This window comes from Phytophthora ramorum, assembly GCF_020800215.1.
Source record: "Phytophthora ramorum isolate Pr-102 chromosome Unknown Phyram_PR-102_s0003, whole genome shotgun sequence".
NCBI lineage: Eukaryota > Oomycota > Peronosporomycetes > Peronosporales > Peronosporaceae > Phytophthora > Phytophthora ramorum.
Genome location: NW_027150649.1, coordinates 1,044,801 through 1,062,786, shown reverse-complemented (window position 1 = coordinate 1,062,786; position 17,986 = coordinate 1,044,801). Strand labels below are relative to the sequence as shown.

The window sequence follows — 17,986 nt, the reverse complement described above, 5'->3', positions numbered from 1 at the left end:
GTGACGTACTTGATACAGTGGTTGAAGGGATTCAATCCCCATCAGTTGAAGCATTTGAGCAATCGAAGTCCGCTTGGTTGAACCAGCGGCAGGGCTGACGTCAGCACGATTTGAAGCAAGAGCAATTGTCGCGATTCGAGCGCCGCCAAAATGCAGCTTTGCCCAATTTGCGAGCTGCAGCACCCAGCTGGAGGGAAGCAGCGCTGTGACGTGGCGATCACGCCCTATTTAACACGCATTCGTCGCCGCAGCTCAACGCGTTGAAGTTGTCGGGCGCGAATTGCCGCTCCGTCTCTTATTCCTCAGCAGCAAGTCTCCGCAACGAGGGCGTGTCAGTGTGTGTGCATGCGCGAGAGGGGGGGGGGTCGGTATACATTTCCCAAGTCAAAATTCCGCCGGGAATTGCAGCGCATGAGGCATAAATACTTACATCCTGCTCAAATCCACCGCTTTACAGCGATGATGCTCGTATTGTAACAGCCCCATCCCGCAAGAGAGTAAGCTTTGCCATGAACCAGGCAAGGCAAAGCTTGTTCCCTCATGATCCATGGATACGCGCACCACCGCGCAAGAGCAATCTTCCGAGTGTGCTTCCCGCTTATCGAGTGCGCTGCCGCGCACCATTGAAAACCTCTAATCAGATCTACGAGCAGATACATCCTCGGTGGTCTCTCTACGATTCCTCCTGCTCAAAGTCTGCGGCTACTTTCATAAAAAAAAAAATCTTCAGCGCCTCGTACCTGAAAACTGACCATGAAAAGCATAACAACAAGCGGCAGACGGAATCTGGCCACGTTCAACACCACCGCATCGCCTGAAAACAGCACATACTATCAAACCAATTTCACCAGATACACGCACACTTCCTATCACTTGCACAGCATGCAGAACTCCAATCAAGTTCTGGACGAAGCTTCCCCCTCAAACTCGATCGCTTCAAATAGTGCCCCCTGCTGGCAGCTCGAAGCCCACGGATCATTCCATTCCCCGATCTGCCCATCCGACCGGAAGAGAGACCATGAAGGGCGAGGTGAAGGTGGCGTACCAGGGCATGCCCGGCGCGTACTCGGAGAAGGCGACGCGCCAGCTGCTGGGGGCGTCGGCCAACGTCGTGGCCGTGGGCTACCCGTCCTTCGAGGAGGCGTTCCAGGCCGTGCAGCGCGACGACGCCGACTTTGGTGTGCTGCCCATCGAGAACTCGCTGGGCGGCAGCATCCACGCCAACTACGACCTGCTTCTCAAGTACGGCCTGCATATTGTGGGCGAGTACGACTTGCGCGTGGAGCACTCGTTGCTGGCGCTGCCGGGCGTGCACAAGAGCGACATTAAGACGGTCATCAGCCACCCGCAGGCGCTGGCCCAGTGCGCCTACACCATCGCGGCCATGGGCGCCAATCCCCGGGCCGAGTACGACACGGCCGGCAGCGCCAAGATGCTGGCCGACAATCAGTGGAAGGACACGGCCGCTGTGGCCAGCGACCTAGCCGCCGAGTACTACGGTCTGCAGGTTCTGCAGCGCAATGTGGAGGACGACGCCGGCAACTTCACTCGCTTCTTACTGCTGAGCAAGAAGGAGGACCTAGGCCTGGACGCCAAGGTGGACACAGAGTTCAAGACGTCGCTGGTATTCTCGTTCGTGGACGGCAACGAGCAGGGCCAGCTCTACAAGGCGCTGTCGGCCTTCTCACTGCGTGACATTGACATGTCCAAGATCGAGAGCAGGCCGTGGGGACACACGGCCGAGCAGCAGCTGCAAGACACGAGGCAGTCCGAGGACTTCTCGCTCTCGGCCGAGAGCGTGCGCAGGAAGTACAGCTACTTGTTCTACGTGGACCTCATCGGCCACCAGACGGACGAGAATGTCATCAACGCACTCCGTCATCTACGCGAGTTCTGCAAGTTCGTGCGCGTTTTGGGGTCCTACCCGACCAAGGGAAAGCTGCTGGGGGACGTGCGCAGGACGCTGGAAGCGGTCGGCGCCTACCAGGCGAACCCGGTCACGGCGTCGCCTGCCATCATGCCGCAGGAGCACCAGCCCGTGCGCTTGAAAATCGGCATATACGGCTTTGGTAACTTCGGGCAGTTCCTGGCCAAGACGATGGCCAAGTCACACGAGGTACGCGCCACCTCGCGGACAGACTACTCCAGTGTGGCTGTGCAGCTCGGATGCAAGTACTATTCGTCGACGACGCATCTGGAGAAGTTCTTCGAAGGCCTGAATGTTCTGTTGCTGGGCGTCAGCATTTTGTCGTTTGAAAGTGTGCTGAGCAAGATCCCCAAGCACCTGTTGGACAACCTCGTGATTGTGGACGTGCTGTCTGTCAAGACGCACCCGAAGCAAATCATGCTCAAGTATCTGCCCGAGAGCGCAAGCATTTTGTGCACGCACCCGATGTTTGGCCCTGAAAGTGGCAAGTACTCCTGGAGAGGTCTGCCCATGATGTACGAAAAGGTGCGGGTCATATCTGGTGAGCACAATCACGTCATGGACAACTTCCTGCGCATCTTCGAGACGGAAATGTGCCGCATGCTGGAAATGACGGGTGAGTCCCACGACGAGTACGCTGCCAGCAGCCAGTTCTTGACGCACTTGACTGGACGAATCCTCAGCGTCCAGGGTGTGAAAAACACTCCCATCGACACGCGTGGCTTTAAGAACCTTGTTCGACTTGTTGAAGACACGTGCAAGGACAGCTTCGATCTGTTCCAGGGTCTCTACAAGTTCAACCCAAACTCCGAGCAGCAGATTCAAAAATTCCGAGAATCTCTTGATGCGGTAACACTCAAACTTGGCTACAAGCCAACAGCCACGACTTCAATCACTGCACCAAAGACCATGGCGGAGAAGTACCCGCAGAACCCGCTACTGGGCAAGATCGCAGCGTCGAAGACGGTGGTGATCCATGGCATGGCGAAGCAGCTCGAGGCAGAAGGCAAGCAGGTGTGGTCGCTGTGTGTTGGTGAGCCTGACTTCGCCCCCGCGGAGCGCGTGCTGTCGGCCGGCATGTCGGCCATGCAGCAGGGCAAGGTGAAGTACACGGACGTGAAGGGCACGGCGGAGCTGCGTACGCTGATCGCGCAGTATCTGGAGACGTGCAAGGGTCTGAAATACGACCCGCTGACGGAGATCCTGGTGTCGAACGGCGCGAAGCAGACGGTGTACCAGGCGCTGCTGACAATCACCCGACCGGGTGACCAGGTGCTGATCCCGGCGCCGTACTGGGTGAGCTACCCGGAGATGGTGAAGCTCACGGGCGGTGAGCCGGTGATTCTGCAGACCAAGCTGTCCGAGAGCTACCTGATCGACCCGGTGGAGCTGGAGAAGGCTCTGGTGGCGAACCCGCGCGTGAAGTCGCTGATGCTGTGCAACCCAAGCAACCCGGCTGGCACGGTCCACTCGCCAGCGCAGCTGGAGAGCATCGCCGCGGTGCTACGCAAGCCTCAGTTTCGCCACATCTTGGTGATTGCCGACGAGATCTACGAGCAGTTGGTGTACCAGGACGAGGGCGAGGCGCAGCGTGTGCACCAGAGCTTTGCGACGCTGCCGGAGATGTACGAGCGCACGCTGACGGTGAACGGCTTCTCAAAGTCTCACGCGATGCCGGGCCTGCGCATCGGCTACCTCGCGGCCCCGAAGTACTTCGTGCAGGTGTGCACGAAGCTGCAGGGCCAGCTGACGTCGTGCGCAAACTCGGTGGGCCAGGCTGCCGCTGTGGAGGCCATGAAGTTCGAGATGGAGTGTGTGTCGCAGAACAAGGAGCGCATGACGGAGACGCTGGCAATCATGGACGCGAAGCGCAAGTACATTGTGAAGCGTCTGCAGGCGACCCCGCAGCTAGCGTTCGCGTACCCAACGTCGGCGTTCTACGTGTTCATGGACCTGTCATCGTATTTCGAGGGAAAGCAGGGCTTGACGGCGGACAAGAGCGAAGTGGTGAAGGACGCGGACGACTTCTGCGAGTACCTGCTCCGCCACTTCCACGTGGCTCTGGTGCCTGGTTCGGCGTTCGGCGTGAAGAACGGCCTGCGCATCTCGTACGCGTGCTCGATGGAGACGATCGAGCACGCCATGGACGGTGTGGAGCAGGCTCTGAGCGGGCTCATCTTCACTCCGGTGTTGAGCGGTGCTGCATCATCGGCCCCGACGACACCTGCCGTGAGTGGTGGTGCGGCGATTACCCGAGCTCCGTTCCGTACTGATGCTCCGATGGCGGAGAAGTACCCGCAGAACCCGCTACTGGGCAAGATCGCAGCGTCGAAGACGGTGGTGATCCATGGCATGGCGAAGCAGCTCGAGGCAGAAGGCAAGCAGGTGTGGTCGCTGTGTGTTGGTGAGCCTGACTTCGCCCCCGCGGAGCGCGTGCTGTCGGCCGGCATGTCGGCCATGCAGCAGGGCAAGGTGAAGTACACGGACGTGAAGGGCACGGCGGAGCTGCGTACGCTGATCGCGCAGTATCTGGAGACGTGCAAGGGTCTGAAATACGACCCGCTGACGGAGATCCTGGTGTCGAACGGCGCGAAGCAGACGGTGTACCAGGCGCTGCTGACAATCACCCGACCGGGTGACCAGGTGCTGATCCCGGCGCCGTACTGGGTGAGCTACCCGGAGATGGTGAAGCTCACGGGCGGTGAGCCGGTGATTCTGCAGACCAAGCTGTCCGAGAGCTACCTGATCGACCCGGTGGAGCTGGAGAAGGCTCTGGTGGCGAACCCGCGCGTGAAGTCGCTGATGCTGTGCAACCCAAGCAACCCGGCTGGCACGGTCCACTCGCCAGCGCAGCTGGAGAGCATCGCCGCGGTGCTACGCAAGCCTCAGTTTCGCCACATCTTGGTGATTGCCGACGAGATCTACGAGCAGTTGGTGTACCAGGACGAGGGCGAGGCGCAGCGTGTGCACCAGAGCTTTGCGACGCTGCCGGAGATGTACGAGCGCACGCTGACGGTGAACGGCTTCTCAAAGTCTCACGCGATGCCGGGCCTGCGCATCGGCTACCTCGCGGCCCCGAAGTACTTCGTGCAGGTGTGCACGAAGCTGCAGGGCCAGCTGACGTCGTGCGCAAACTCGGTGGGCCAGGCTGCCGCTGTGGAGGCCATGAAGTTCGAGATGGAGTGTGTGTCGCAGAACAAGGAGCGCATGACGGAGACGCTGGCAATCATGGACGCGAAGCGCAAGTACATTGTGAAGCGTCTGCAGGCGACCCCGCAGCTAGCGTTCGCGTACCCAACGTCGGCGTTCTACGTGTTCATGGACCTGTCATCGTATTTCGAGGGAAAGCAGGGCTTGACGGCGGACAAGAGCGAAGTGGTGAAGGACGCGGACGACTTCTGCGAGTACCTGCTCCGCCACTTCCACGTGGCTCTGGTGCCTGGTTCGGCGTTCGGCGTGAAGAACGGCCTGCGCATCTCGTACGCGTGCTCGATGGAGACGATCGAGCACGCCATGGACGGCGTGGAGCAGGCTCTGAGCGGGCTCATCTTCACGCCGGTGTTGAGCGGTGCTGCATCATCGGCCCCGACGACACCTGCCGTGAGTGGTGGTGCGGCGATTACCCGAGCTCCGTTCCGTACTGATGCTCCGATGGCGGAGAAGTACCCGCAGAACCCGCTACTGGGCAAGATCGCAGCGTCGAAGACGGTGGTGATCCATGGCATGGCGAAGCAGCTCGAGGCAGAAGGCAAGCAGGTGTGGTCGCTGTGTGTTGGTGAGCCTGACTTCGCCCCCGCGGAGCGCGTGCTGTCGGCCGGCATGTCGGCCATGCAGCAGGGCAAGGTGAAGTACACGGACGTGAAGGGCACGGCGGAGCTGCGTACGCTGATCGCGCAGTATCTGGAGACGTGCAAGGGTCTGAAATACGACCCGCTGACGGAGATCCTGGTGTCGAACGGCGCGAAGCAGACGGTGTACCAGGCGCTGCTGACAATCACCCGACCGGGTGACCAGGTGCTGATCCCGGCGCCGTACTGGGTGAGCTACCCGGAGATGGTGAAGCTCACGGGCGGTGAGCCGGTGATTCTGCAGACCAAGCTGTCCGAGAGCTACCTGATCGACCCGGTGGAGCTGGAGAAGGCTCTGGTGGCGAACCCGCGCGTGAAGTCGCTGATGCTGTGCAACCCAAGCAACCCGGCTGGCACGGTCCACTCGCCAGCGCAGCTGGAGAGCATCGCCGCGGTGCTACGCAAGCCTCAGTTTCGCCACATCTTGGTGATTGCCGACGAGATCTACGAGCAGTTGGTGTACCAGGACGAGGGCGAGGCGCAGCGTGTGCACCAGAGCTTTGCGACGCTGCCGGAGATGTACGAGCGCACGCTGACGGTGAACGGCTTCTCAAAGTCTCACGCGATGCCGGGCCTGCGCATCGGCTACCTCGCGGCCCCGAAGTACTTCGTGCAGGTGTGCACGAAGCTGCAGGGCCAGCTGACGTCGTGCGCAAACTCGGTGGGCCAGGCTGCCGCTGTGGAGGCCATGAAGTTCGAGATGGAGTGTGTGTCGCAGAACAAGGAGCGCATGACGGAGACGCTGGCAATCATGGACGCGAAGCGCAAGTACATTGTGAAGCGTCTGCAGGCGACCCCGCAGCTAGCGTTCGCGTACCCAACGTCGGCGTTCTACGTGTTCATGGACCTGTCATCGTATTTCGAGGGAAAGCAGGGCTTGACGGCGGACAAGAGCGAAGTGGTGAAGGACGCGGACGACTTCTGCGAGTACCTGCTCCGCCACTTCCACGTGGCTCTGGTGCCTGGTTCGGCGTTCGGCGTGAAGAACGGCCTGCGCATCTCGTACGCGTGCTCGATGGAGACGATCGAGCACGCCATGGACGGTGTGGAGCAGGCTCTGAGCGGGCTCATCTTCACTCCGGTGTTGAGCGGTGCTGCATCATCGGCCCCGACGACACCTGCCGTGAGTGGTGGTGCGGCGATTACCCGAGCTCCGTTCCGTACTGATGCTCCGATGGCGGAGAAGTACCCGCAGAACCCGCTACTGGGCAAGATCGCAGCGTCGAAGACGGTGGTGATCCATGGCATGGCGAAGCAGCTCGAGGCAGAAGGCAAGCAGGTGTGGTCGCTGTGTGTTGGTGAGCCTGACTTCGCCCCCGCGGAGCGCGTGCTGTCGGCCGGCATGTCGGCCATGCAGCAGGGCAAGGTGAAGTACACGGACGTGAAGGGCACGGCGGAGCTGCGTACGCTGATCGCGCAGTATCTGGAGACGTGCAAGGGTCTGAAATACGACCCGCTGACGGAGATCCTGGTGTCGAACGGCGCGAAGCAGACGGTGTACCAGGCGCTGCTGACAATCACCCGACCGGGTGACCAGGTGCTGATCCCGGCGCCGTACTGGGTGAGCTACCCGGAGATGGTGAAGCTCACGGGCGGTGAGCCGGTGATTCTGCAGACCAAGCTGTCCGAGAGCTACCTGATCGACCCGGTGGAGCTGGAGAAGGCTCTGGTGGCGAACCCGCGCGTGAAGTCGCTGATGCTGTGCAACCCAAGCAACCCGGCTGGCACGGTCCACTCGCCAGCGCAGCTGGAGAGCATCGCCGCGGTGCTACGCAAGCCTCAGTTTCGCCACATCTTGGTGATTGCCGACGAGATCTACGAGCAGTTGGTGTACCAGGACGAGGGCGAGGCGCAGCGTGTGCACCAGAGCTTTGCGACGCTGCCGGAGATGTACGAGCGCACGCTGACGGTGAACGGCTTCTCAAAGTCTCACGCGATGCCGGGCCTGCGCATCGGCTACCTCGCGGCCCCGAAGTACTTCGTGCAGGTGTGCACGAAGCTGCAGGGCCAGCTGACGTCGTGCGCAAACTCGGTGGGCCAGGCTGCCGCTGTGGAGGCCATGAAGTTCGAGATGGAGTGTGTGTCGCAGAACAAGGAGCGCATGACGGAGACGCTGGCAATCATGGACGCGAAGCGCAAGTACATTGTGAAGCGTCTGCAGGCGACCCCGCAGCTAGCGTTCGCGTACCCAACGTCGGCGTTCTACGTGTTCATGGACCTGTCATCGTATTTCGAGGGAAAGCAGGGCTTGACGGCGGACAAGAGCGAAGTGGTGAAGGACGCGGACGACTTCTGCGAGTACCTGCTCCGCCACTTCCACGTGGCTCTGGTGCCTGGTTCGGCGTTCGGCGTGAAGAACGGCCTGCGCATCTCGTACGCGTGCTCGATGGAGACGATCGAGCACGCCATGGACGGTGTGGAGCAGGCTCTGAGCGGGCTCATCTTCACTCCGGTGTTGAGCGGTGCTGCATCATCGGCCCCGACGACACCTGCCGTGAGTGGTGGTGCGGCGATTACCCGAGCTCCGTTCCGTACTGATGCTCCGATGGCGGAGAAGTACCCGCAGAACCCGCTACTGGGCAAGATCGCAGCGTCGAAGACGGTGGTGATCCATGGCATGGCGAAGCAGCTCGAGGCAGAAGGCAAGCAGGTGTGGTCGCTGTGTGTTGGTGAGCCTGACTTCGCCCCCGCGGAGCGCGTGCTGTCGGCCGGCATGTCGGCCATGCAGCAGGGCAAGGTGAAGTACACGGACGTGAAGGGCACGGCGGAGCTGCGTACGCTGATCGCGCAGTATCTGGAGACGTGCAAGGGTCTGAAATACGACCCGCTGACGGAGATCCTGGTGTCGAACGGCGCGAAGCAGACGGTGTACCAGGCGCTGCTGACAATCACCCGACCGGGTGACCAGGTGCTGATCCCGGCGCCGTACTGGGTGAGCTACCCGGAGATGGTGAAGCTCACGGGCGGTGAGCCGGTGATTCTGCAGACCAAGCTGTCCGAGAGCTACCTGATCGACCCGGTGGAGCTGGAGAAGGCTCTGGTGGCGAACCCGCGCGTGAAGTCGCTGATGCTGTGCAACCCAAGCAACCCGGCTGGCACGGTCCACTCGCCAGCGCAGCTGGAGAGCATCGCCGCGGTGCTACGCAAGCCTCAGTTTCGCCACATCTTGGTGATTGCCGACGAGATCTACGAGCAGTTGGTGTACCAGGACGAGGGCGAGGCGCAGCGTGTGCACCAGAGCTTTGCGACGCTGCCGGAGATGTACGAGCGCACGCTGACGGTGAACGGCTTCTCAAAGTCTCACGCGATGCCGGGCCTGCGCATCGGCTACCTCGCGGCCCCGAAGTACTTCGTGCAGGTGTGCACGAAGCTGCAGGGCCAGCTGACGTCGTGCGCAAACTCGGTGGGCCAGGCTGCCGCTGTGGAGGCCATGAAGTTCGAGATGGAGTGTGTGTCGCAGAACAAGGAGCGCATGACGGAGACGCTGGCAATCATGGACGCGAAGCGCAAGTACATTGTGAAGCGTCTGCAGGCGACCCCGCAGCTAGCGTTCGCGTACCCAACGTCGGCGTTCTACGTGTTCATGGACCTGTCATCGTATTTCGAGGGAAAGCAGGGCTTGACGGCGGACAAGAGCGAAGTGGTGAAGGACGCGGACGACTTCTGCGAGTACCTGCTCCGCCACTTCCACGTGGCTCTGGTGCCTGGTTCGGCGTTCGGCGTGAAGAACGGCCTGCGCATCTCGTACGCGTGCTCGATGGAGACGATCGAGCACGCCATGGACGGTGTGGAGCAGGCTCTGAGCGGGCTGACCTTTGAATAGGTTGTGCTACTTTCCTAGGGTGTTTGATTTGTGCATGGATAATACGTAAATGAAGATGAATTTTTTTGCGCTTGGAGAAATTTCTTGATTTGAAAATGATGGAACAGTACAAAATGTGCGTAAGCCTTGAGTAAGCTATGCTGATATCACTGTAGAAGATGTCATGCTTTTTATCGAGATTGAGTCCAACTTCAGTAAATTGGTGATCGTGCCAGCGGTTGTACCGTTTGGCGAGGGCTGCGGTGATCTTTTGGTTTTACGAGGTCATTGCTACGAGTTTCGTTTTCTGGAATGGGATCACAATTCGCGACGAAGCTAACCACGGGTAGTATTTTCAAACTTGACAATTGTTCTGCTGGGTTTCGGTGATAATGTATCGTGCAGTGGTGAATCATCAGGACGAAAGGTGGTGGACAATCGTAAGTGTTTTATCTTCTTGAACACTGAATGTCAAATATCCTACTACTACTACTACTACTTCGAAGTACATAATAGTAGAATTTTAGTGACAACTTATGCTGAACGGCAAACATTGTTAGAAGAGATTTGGCCCCGAAAAGCAACTGTAGCGGGATTAAGCAGCAATAATATTTTCTGCATTGCCAACGCTGATCACGAGCACCAAAAATGCAAGTGCATGTTGAGTTATCTCACGTGCTGTAGCTGGTAGAAGCGCAAAAGGGGTGTTTCCTGTTTTCTCAATTAGAGTTGACGGAAGCTAATTTCACGGCCTCCGTGGGGGCCTTTAGTGCTTGAAGAAGAAGCCGTACATGGTGTACTCACGTCTGTAGTGCTTTTCGATGGCTGGGTCGGCCTTCTTTATCAATCCAGCGATCTGCTCCGAGGTTTTACCAGTGTCTTTCCATTGGGAGAATACGGTCTTCATGTGATTGAAATTGCCAGTGAGCAATCCATCAAGGGTTTGCTTATCGAGTCAGCCACCAAGTTTCTTGTTAGCAAGTAGGTCGTCAACCTTCGCCGGATCAAGCACCTTTTCGCGTTTCTTGGTTTTGAAGAAATCGTCAATTTTCTTCCGGTTGTCGAACTTGATCACCCTTTCCAGCTTGTTGATTCCATAGCTTCTCAGAAACCGCTGGCTATTGACATCGACTCCAGCAGCATTTATCGACGAATGGTCATCGACTGCATTTATCCCCGAGAATTTTGACTGTCTTGCCTCTGTAGCCGCCAAAACACAGCTTGTAAAGAAGGCGGCCATGGCCACAATCAAGAAGTGGCAACGCATGATTAATTTCTTGAGTGGGAAGCCGGGGATATATGACCTGATACAAGTGGCGCAAATTGGAATCTGCATCAAGCAGTTCAAAAGAAACACAAATGTGAAAGCGGAAACGACGGGTGTCTGGTAAACGTCCGAGAGTTGACGCGCAACCACAGCGGGTGGTAAACTTAAGAGATTGACGCCGGTTTACCATCATATACATGTACAGAACCGCACATCGCAAGATCACACGTACTAGTACCCAAGCGCAGGGTAGGTTACTATCGTGCCAATACTGTAGCATCAAACTGGTGCAAACCTTTCGTGCTATGGAATGTTATAAAACGCGCATTGAGTAGTTACCTTGGTAATCGCCGTAGCTGCAATAATCACTGCGAGATCTAGCTAAAGTTGAATATGGTGGCAAAAAGTTAGCTTTATTTCGAAATCTGTTGGTTTCAAACGTACCACAATGCACGCGAACGCACAGAACGATTCGGCGACGCGTGGTTTTAGCATGAGCGCAAACTAGAATCCTAGTTGCGCTTGGCGAATGTACAAAAAATCACTTGAAGTAACCCAAATGCGAATTTTGTACTTCAAGTAGCATACTTTTTCGCTCATACACTCTGCATTCATTTTGCGCCGTTGCAATACATGTACATGTAGAAGGGAATTGCAGCATCTTTCCATATGATAGGCGCCTATGCGATTATTGATTTCCAACTTCCGCCTACATGCAGTTTGTGTTGTACGAAGGACCTGCTGAGTACTATTCCATGCACCGCATCAATATTTGCGAAGAAGCCTCCGATTTTGTTGGAAGTGTTGATATGTTTATCACACGCTGCTAAAACAAACCCTACAAAGCCCGATAGTGTTGCAGTTTAGCTACAACTATTATTTTCTTCATCGTGTGGTGAATATTGATCTGAGTTCAGACTGCATGATCAATGGATGCACGTGAAAATCGGCAGGCTCGTTTTTACGTCAATTGAAGATTTTCTTGGAGCCTCTGGATCAGATTCTGCTCTTGGCAGCATTTCGAAGCGGATTCGTTCGGTAAGTGTTGAAATTCAAGATGAGTGCGCTGTACTTCGCGAAAATGAATCGATCGGACGCGATCCTTTCGATCACCTGGAGCGCAATCGCTTCGTCTGCGTTCCATCGCTTGAATAAGGCCTTCCTTGTGGCTTCATCTTTGAGTGCAGCATTTAGCACCTTCGCGTCGACTAACTCGTCAACTGTCTGGGCAAGCTTGGCAGTCCGCGTAGCCAGATCCCTCCTATATGCATTGAACATCAAAACGAGGCGGCCGTACTTCACAAAAACGTCGTTCTTTGATGACAATCTGTGGATGACCTGCTTGGAGACCGCGGTGTCCGCATTCCACGACTTGAACAGAGATCTCATTTTGGTGAGATCTTCGAGCGCCTCATCGAGTTTCTTCGAGTCAACCAAGTCATCGACATTCTTCACGTCGACTTTCACTGCTCTCTCTTCATCATTCCCCTTGTTGTCAACATCAGTAGCCGCGTCACTTCCCAGGCTCCTCTTGTCGGTCTCGTCCAAATAGACAGCTTCACTCAACGCAACCACGCCAGACGATGCCAGCTTCTGGATCGGTGCCTGGTCCATTTGGGCTCGGGCAGCATTGCTGCTTCCGAAAAGAATGGTCACAGCCGTCAACAGGATGCAGCTTATGCGCATGGTCGGTTCAAAGAGACTGTGTCCTCGTGAGGCTCAGCAGAAACCCTGGCAGAGGCAAATCACAAAATGCATTTCGGAGGCAAATCTTTCGAGCAGTACATCGCAAGCAAAATCACAAGAAATAATGCTGCACTGGCGTTTTGCCGCCCTTATCATCGTACATGTAAGCTTAGGCAATGCTTGGCTGCCTGTGTCAATTCAACACGAACAACTTCCCGAGATATACTAATACAAGCCTGCCGAATACACTGTACCTGTCATAACCATGCCAACCGAGCGTGCTGTAGAATCCACCGTTGGCTGTCTTGTCGGCACGTTTTGGACCCAGTACATCGTTGAGTGGATTACCTGTAGACTGTCGAGCATCCTTCTCTCATCGTCTTCGTTGTCTAAATCGACAGGACCGAGATCGTACCTCTTGACGGACAACAACGTTCAACTCGGCAAAATACATTAGATTGACCCATGTAATCCCTCTACACTAAACTACTTACAATTACGCGAAGACCAGAGACTTCAGCAGGTTCTCCATGCCATCCATCGCATGCGCGATCGCCTCCATCGAACTTGCATACGAAATGCGCATGCCGAACTCGTCGCCGAACTCCGAGCCAGGCACCACGGCGATGTGCAAGTCCTGCAGCAGGTGCGCGCAGAAGTCGTCTACGCTCGAGAGTGCCACGCTCTTGTCGGCGGTGAACGCCTTCTTGCCCTTGAAGTAGCTCGACAGGTCCAGGAACACGTAGAAAGCCGACGTCGGGTACGCGAAGCGCACGTCCGGCATGGCGGTGAGCCGCTTGACGATGTAGCGGCGCTTCGTGTCCAGGTTCTTCATGACCTCCGTGATGCGGCGCTCGCCCTTCTCCATGCACTCCAGCTCGTACTTGAGTGCCTCCACCGCAGCCACCTGACCCACAGTGTTCGGGCACGACGTCAGCTGAGCCTGCAGCAACGTGCACGGGTCGATGTAGTACTTAGGTGCGGCAAGGTAGCCCACACGCAGACCGGTCATGGCGTGCGCCTTGGAGAACCCGTTCACCAGCAGCGTGCGCTCGTACATGCCAGGTAGTGTGGCGAAGCTCACGTGCTTGCGCTCCGGCACGCCCTCGTCCTGGTACAGTAGCTGCTCGTAGATTTCGTCCGAAACGACCACGACGTGGCGGAACTGCGGTTTGCGCAGCACCGCGGCGATCCTCTCCAGGTGCTCGGGGCTGTGCAGCGTGCCGGAGGGGTTGCTTGGGTTGCACAGGATGATGGCCTTGGCGTCTGGGTGTGCCGTCAGCGTCTTCTCCAGCTCCTCCGGGTTGATCAGATAGTTCTCCTCGAGCGTCGTGCGCAGTGGAATGGGCTCCGCGTACACCAGCTTGACGATCTCCGGGTAGTTGAGCCAGTAGGGCGTCGGGATGATCACCTTCTGACCGGGACGGCACACCGTGTACAGCGCCTGGTACACCGACTGCTGCGCGCCGTTCGACACCAGCACCTCCGTGGCCGGGTCGTACCTGAGCCCCTTGGCCTTCTCCAGGTACGTCGAGATGAGGCCGCGCAGCTCCACCAGACCCTTCATGTGCGCGTACTTGATGTTGCCCTCGATCATGGCCTGGGCACCCGCGGCCAGTACGCGCTCGTGCGGATTGTAGTCGGGTTCGCCCACGCACAGCGACCACACCTGCTTTCCTTCGGCCTCCATCTGCTTGGTCTGGCCGTGGATCAGCACGGTCTTGGCGACCGCCACCTTCTGGAACATGGGGTTCAGCGGGTACTTGTCGGCCATGGTGATGTTGGTGCCGGTCTCAATGCGGCCGGTCTTGCGCGAGAGCTCCGCCGACGTCAGGGCCTCCTCGCTCTGCGACGTCGCGTACGAGCCCAAGATGCGCACGAAGGCGCAGATCTCGCTCAGCCGCCGCAACGCCGCAGCCATGTTCGCGTCCGTGAGGTGGCCCTGCACGTCCACGTAGAAGAGGTACTTGTACCGACGAGTGTCCACAGCCTTTTCACCGTGCTGCTGTGGTGCCTGGCCGTCCCATGGCCGACTCTCGATCTTGGTCAGGTCCAGGTCGCGCTGCGAGAAGACCGTGAGCGCGCGGTTCAGCATGCCCTTGGCCGAGCTGTCCTTGAAGCCGAAGACCAGCGACGTCTTGAAGTTCACGCCGGCCGTCTTCTTATCCAGCGCCAGGTCCTCCTTCTTGGACAGCAGCAGGAACCGCGTGTAGGACGTGGGCTCGGCATCCTCAACTGTGGTGGCCTCCTGCAGGTCGTACTCGCCCACGACGTGCAGCCCGTGCTTGAGCAGCAGGTCGTAGCTGGCGTGGATGCTGCCAAGGATGGATGTCTCGATGGGCAGCACGGCGAAGTCCACTTCCTCGTCCTGGACCGCGGTGCACGCATCCTCCGCGCGCTTGTAGGCCACGGCCGAGGCCGAGTTATCGACGAAGTGGCGCGCGGCGCGCTCGGCCTCGCCGCCTTCGTACGCGATCTTGAGTTCCGCTCCCATGGCGTTCGACTTGAAGGGGCTGCGAGGGTGTGCGTTGGAATGTTGAAGCTGCAGGAGCTTGCTGTAATCGGCGCCAAATCGGAAATGAGTGCGTTCGAAGGGGCTACCCGGAGGAGCACAGACATCAACATGCGCGAGGAGGAGGAGGGCACTGCACGACGCGTGACAGCAACCGCGTCATTGGATCCTATAGCGCCGCGCTGAGAGTCCGGCGAGGGACCAAGCGGGCATGACCATCTGCTTCAGTTTTGGCGGCGACCAAGCAAAATGTTTGGTCGCCTATTAAAAAAGCGACCAAACGCTTGATTGGTCGCAGCGGGGCGTTTTTATGGCCTACGCAAAACACCCAGTGGGTTTTTCGCGCGACAAATGCGGAGCCATTTCGATGGTCGCACCGCGTGTAGACGAGAACTGTGTTGGCTTGCAGGGAGAGCTATTGTGCCTTTCCCGACTCTTGGCCCAAAAGGTAGATCCTAAGCAAGAGGGTCAGGTGTATAGGTAGGATTTGCCAAGTTGTCACCGCAGGTGTAATGACTGGAGGCAAGACAAAATATATATTCACCCAATCAAATCACAGTATCTTCGCGAGTATCATCCAATGAATGTAGGAAAAGCAAGTCTAACGAAAGGGAAACTAAAGACCGGATGGCCACGATCCACCGGCCATTTCGTCCTTCATGAGGTCTTCACTAGCATTATCAAAGCGTCCGATATCCGCTGGCGCGGCATTGTTGTACAGTACGTATACAACATTGAAATTACTGTTGTGTCTGAGGTACTAGGAGTTTCCGCCCGAAGTCGTCGCCGTTGGTACCTGCTTTTCAAGATGTCGACGACAATTTGGCTTCACCAAGGTAGCCACAGCAAGTGCAACATCTCGTTCGCGAATATGTACAAACCAGTAACCCAGTCTGCATACTTAAATTTCAATTTGGTTTTGGTCATATTTCTACCACCTGCCTGCAATTTTTAGTGGCTATACCCAGGTCAGTTAGAAGAGCTTTCGTAAGACTGCCTCCTCCTACGTAGGACCTTAAAATGGAGGGCGTTTTGGCAGAAAGGCACAATACATGTATGTTTATGTGTCGGGGCACACAGCACCTTGCACAGAGGAAGTACTAGAGAGCGTAAGCTCTCGGTGAACAACAAGTTCACGGTTCCCGGTCTAAAGGAACCGACTACGACTTAGACGGTAGGTTAAAACTGAATATATTTTATAGGTGAGCCAAGCTTGATCCTTACAAACTCTAAGTCAACAACAGTAAAATATAAACAATCGCCCAATGATTGGCTCACAGTCAACCGGTACCACATATCATTGACACTAACGAAGGACATCCCGTAACTCTTTATTTAACATGGGTACACGTCGGTGTACCCTGTTACATCCTCCCCACTTATCTGAGAATGACACCTTATTCTCCAATCATAAGCGAAATAATTGGGACTCCCAAAGGGGGAATTCCTGGACGCAACCACAGCACGACTGGCGCGCCCTCTCCGACAGTCATTTAGTGACATGTTTCCGCCGCGGACACACGTCACTGAGTGCTTCCGTGCACTAAGGACGAAGTCGGCAGCGAATTTGGCACCCTTATCAATCTGCGTTGCGACGTTAGCAAGAGTACATTTCTTAGACACGGGATGCTGCTCCGTTCAAACTTGCGGTGGCTCTCCTTGACCAGCTGCTGTTCACTTCAGAGGACCTGTGGACCCTCTCTGACACTTCGGGTGTCTTATTTCTCCCGTGTGGATCGACAACATCGCGGGCATCCCATAGCCCAAGGGTGGAGAGGGCTCGCAGATCACCTCCTTTCACGATAGCGGTCTCGCATGGGCCACGCTAGTCACGACTCAGCGCGTGCAGCATCGGCACCGTACATGCGCTCAGGTCATTCGTTGACCAAAAGCATCGTGCTTCGTCGTGGTCATACGACAGCTGCCATTAGCAGCCTGCCCACCACTAAGAGAATTTCACGGGCGCTCTCCTGGTGGGCCCGGACCCGATCTTCCCTGACCCGCATTGGGCCCCTCAGGGGGGAGATCCGCCACTGGCTGATCCAAGTTAGCAGGAATTTGGCGACCTGGAACTGGGGATAAAATCGCATGTGCCCGCGTAAGACGCGGAGGCGATGGTCCTACACTATAGCAAGACGTCGAAGGGCGACGTCACGCTCAATTGTCACCCCCACGCTACTGCCGCCTGTTGAGTATCCAGATCCGCCATCTCTCGCTGTAGGTGTACCACAGTGTCGTGAGCGACGTTGAGGTCGCCTCCTGCGGAAGCAAGTTGTGTGAGTTCGAAGTCAACCAACGGTAAACTGATATGGCTGAACGTACCGAGATCGACCAAGTGGCCTTGAAGCCCGGTAACTTCACTCTGAACGCCCATGAAATCTTGGGTATTCTGATCCAGTTCCGCTCGCGGTCGAACCCGGTCGTCTGATGCAAAATATAGATCTGCCTGTGCCAGATCCCGAGCCGCATTGACCCGCGCCAAGGTTTCGCAGAGGCGTTGAAGCTCCCCGTTAGCAGAAGCGTGCGCCGCGACTAACGCGTGATCCCGCTCGGCTGTCAAGACTACCAAAGCTGTAGACGAACACGGTGCTCTGTGAACAATCAACTGATTTTCGACGTCGTGCAGTCCATCTCGCAGACGTTCCAGGGTGTCTCCCGTGACCCACAGGTCGTGATGTGCGCTCTGGAGGGCGATATCAACCTCACGACATTCTTTCTGAGCCATCTCGGATTCTTCACCAGCCAACTGTGCCTCCCTGGCGAGTTGATCACTGTTTTCCGACTGCTCATCGCGATGACGAGAAACTTGGTCAAATCGGCACTCGAGATTGTAGATCTCGGCAGCTTGTTGGTCCGCGTGCTGGCGAAGCCGTCGTATCGGATCTGACGGATCCCCTCCTGGATAGGAGCGCGTTCGCAGGCGAGCGATCTCGTCTTGTAGGCG

General features: G+C 57.1%; 4 protein-coding genes across 4 annotated transcripts; 1 reads left to right on the top strand and 3 right to left on the bottom strand.

The window, feature by feature from the left end:
- Positions 1-1,018: 1,018 nt before the first annotated feature.
- KRP23_3499 (Bifunctional aspartate aminotransferase and glutamate/aspartate-prephenate aminotransferase) lies at positions 1,019-9,598 on the top strand (the record flags this gene model as incomplete). The annotated part of the gene is made up of 1 exon (XM_067888356.1): positions 1,019-9,598. The coding sequence occupies one exon, from the start codon at positions 1,019-1,021 to the stop codon at positions 9,596-9,598; it is 8,580 nt and encodes a 2,859-aa protein (XP_067747607.1).
- Positions 9,599-10,532: 934 nt separating this feature from the next.
- KRP23_3498 (uncharacterized protein) lies at positions 10,533-10,913 on the bottom strand (the record flags this gene model as incomplete). The annotated part of the gene is made up of 1 exon (XM_067895832.1): positions 10,533-10,913. The coding sequence occupies one exon, from the start codon at positions 10,911-10,913 to the stop codon at positions 10,533-10,535; it is 381 nt and encodes a 126-aa protein (XP_067747606.1).
- A 927-nt stretch (positions 10,914-11,840) lies between these two features.
- Positions 11,841-12,530, bottom strand: KRP23_3497 (uncharacterized protein; the record flags this gene model as incomplete). Its single annotated transcript, XM_067888355.1, has 1 exon — positions 11,841-12,530. The coding sequence occupies one exon, from the start codon at positions 12,528-12,530 to the stop codon at positions 11,841-11,843; it is 690 nt and encodes a 229-aa protein (XP_067747605.1).
- Positions 12,531-13,026: 496 nt separating this feature from the next.
- On the bottom strand, positions 13,027-15,024 carry KRP23_3496 (Bifunctional aspartate aminotransferase and glutamate/aspartate-prephenate aminotransferase; the record flags this gene model as incomplete). Its single annotated transcript, XM_067888354.1, has 1 exon — positions 13,027-15,024. The coding sequence occupies one exon, from the start codon at positions 15,022-15,024 to the stop codon at positions 13,027-13,029; it is 1,998 nt and encodes a 665-aa protein (XP_067747604.1).
- Positions 15,025-17,986: the final 2,962 nt, after the last annotated feature.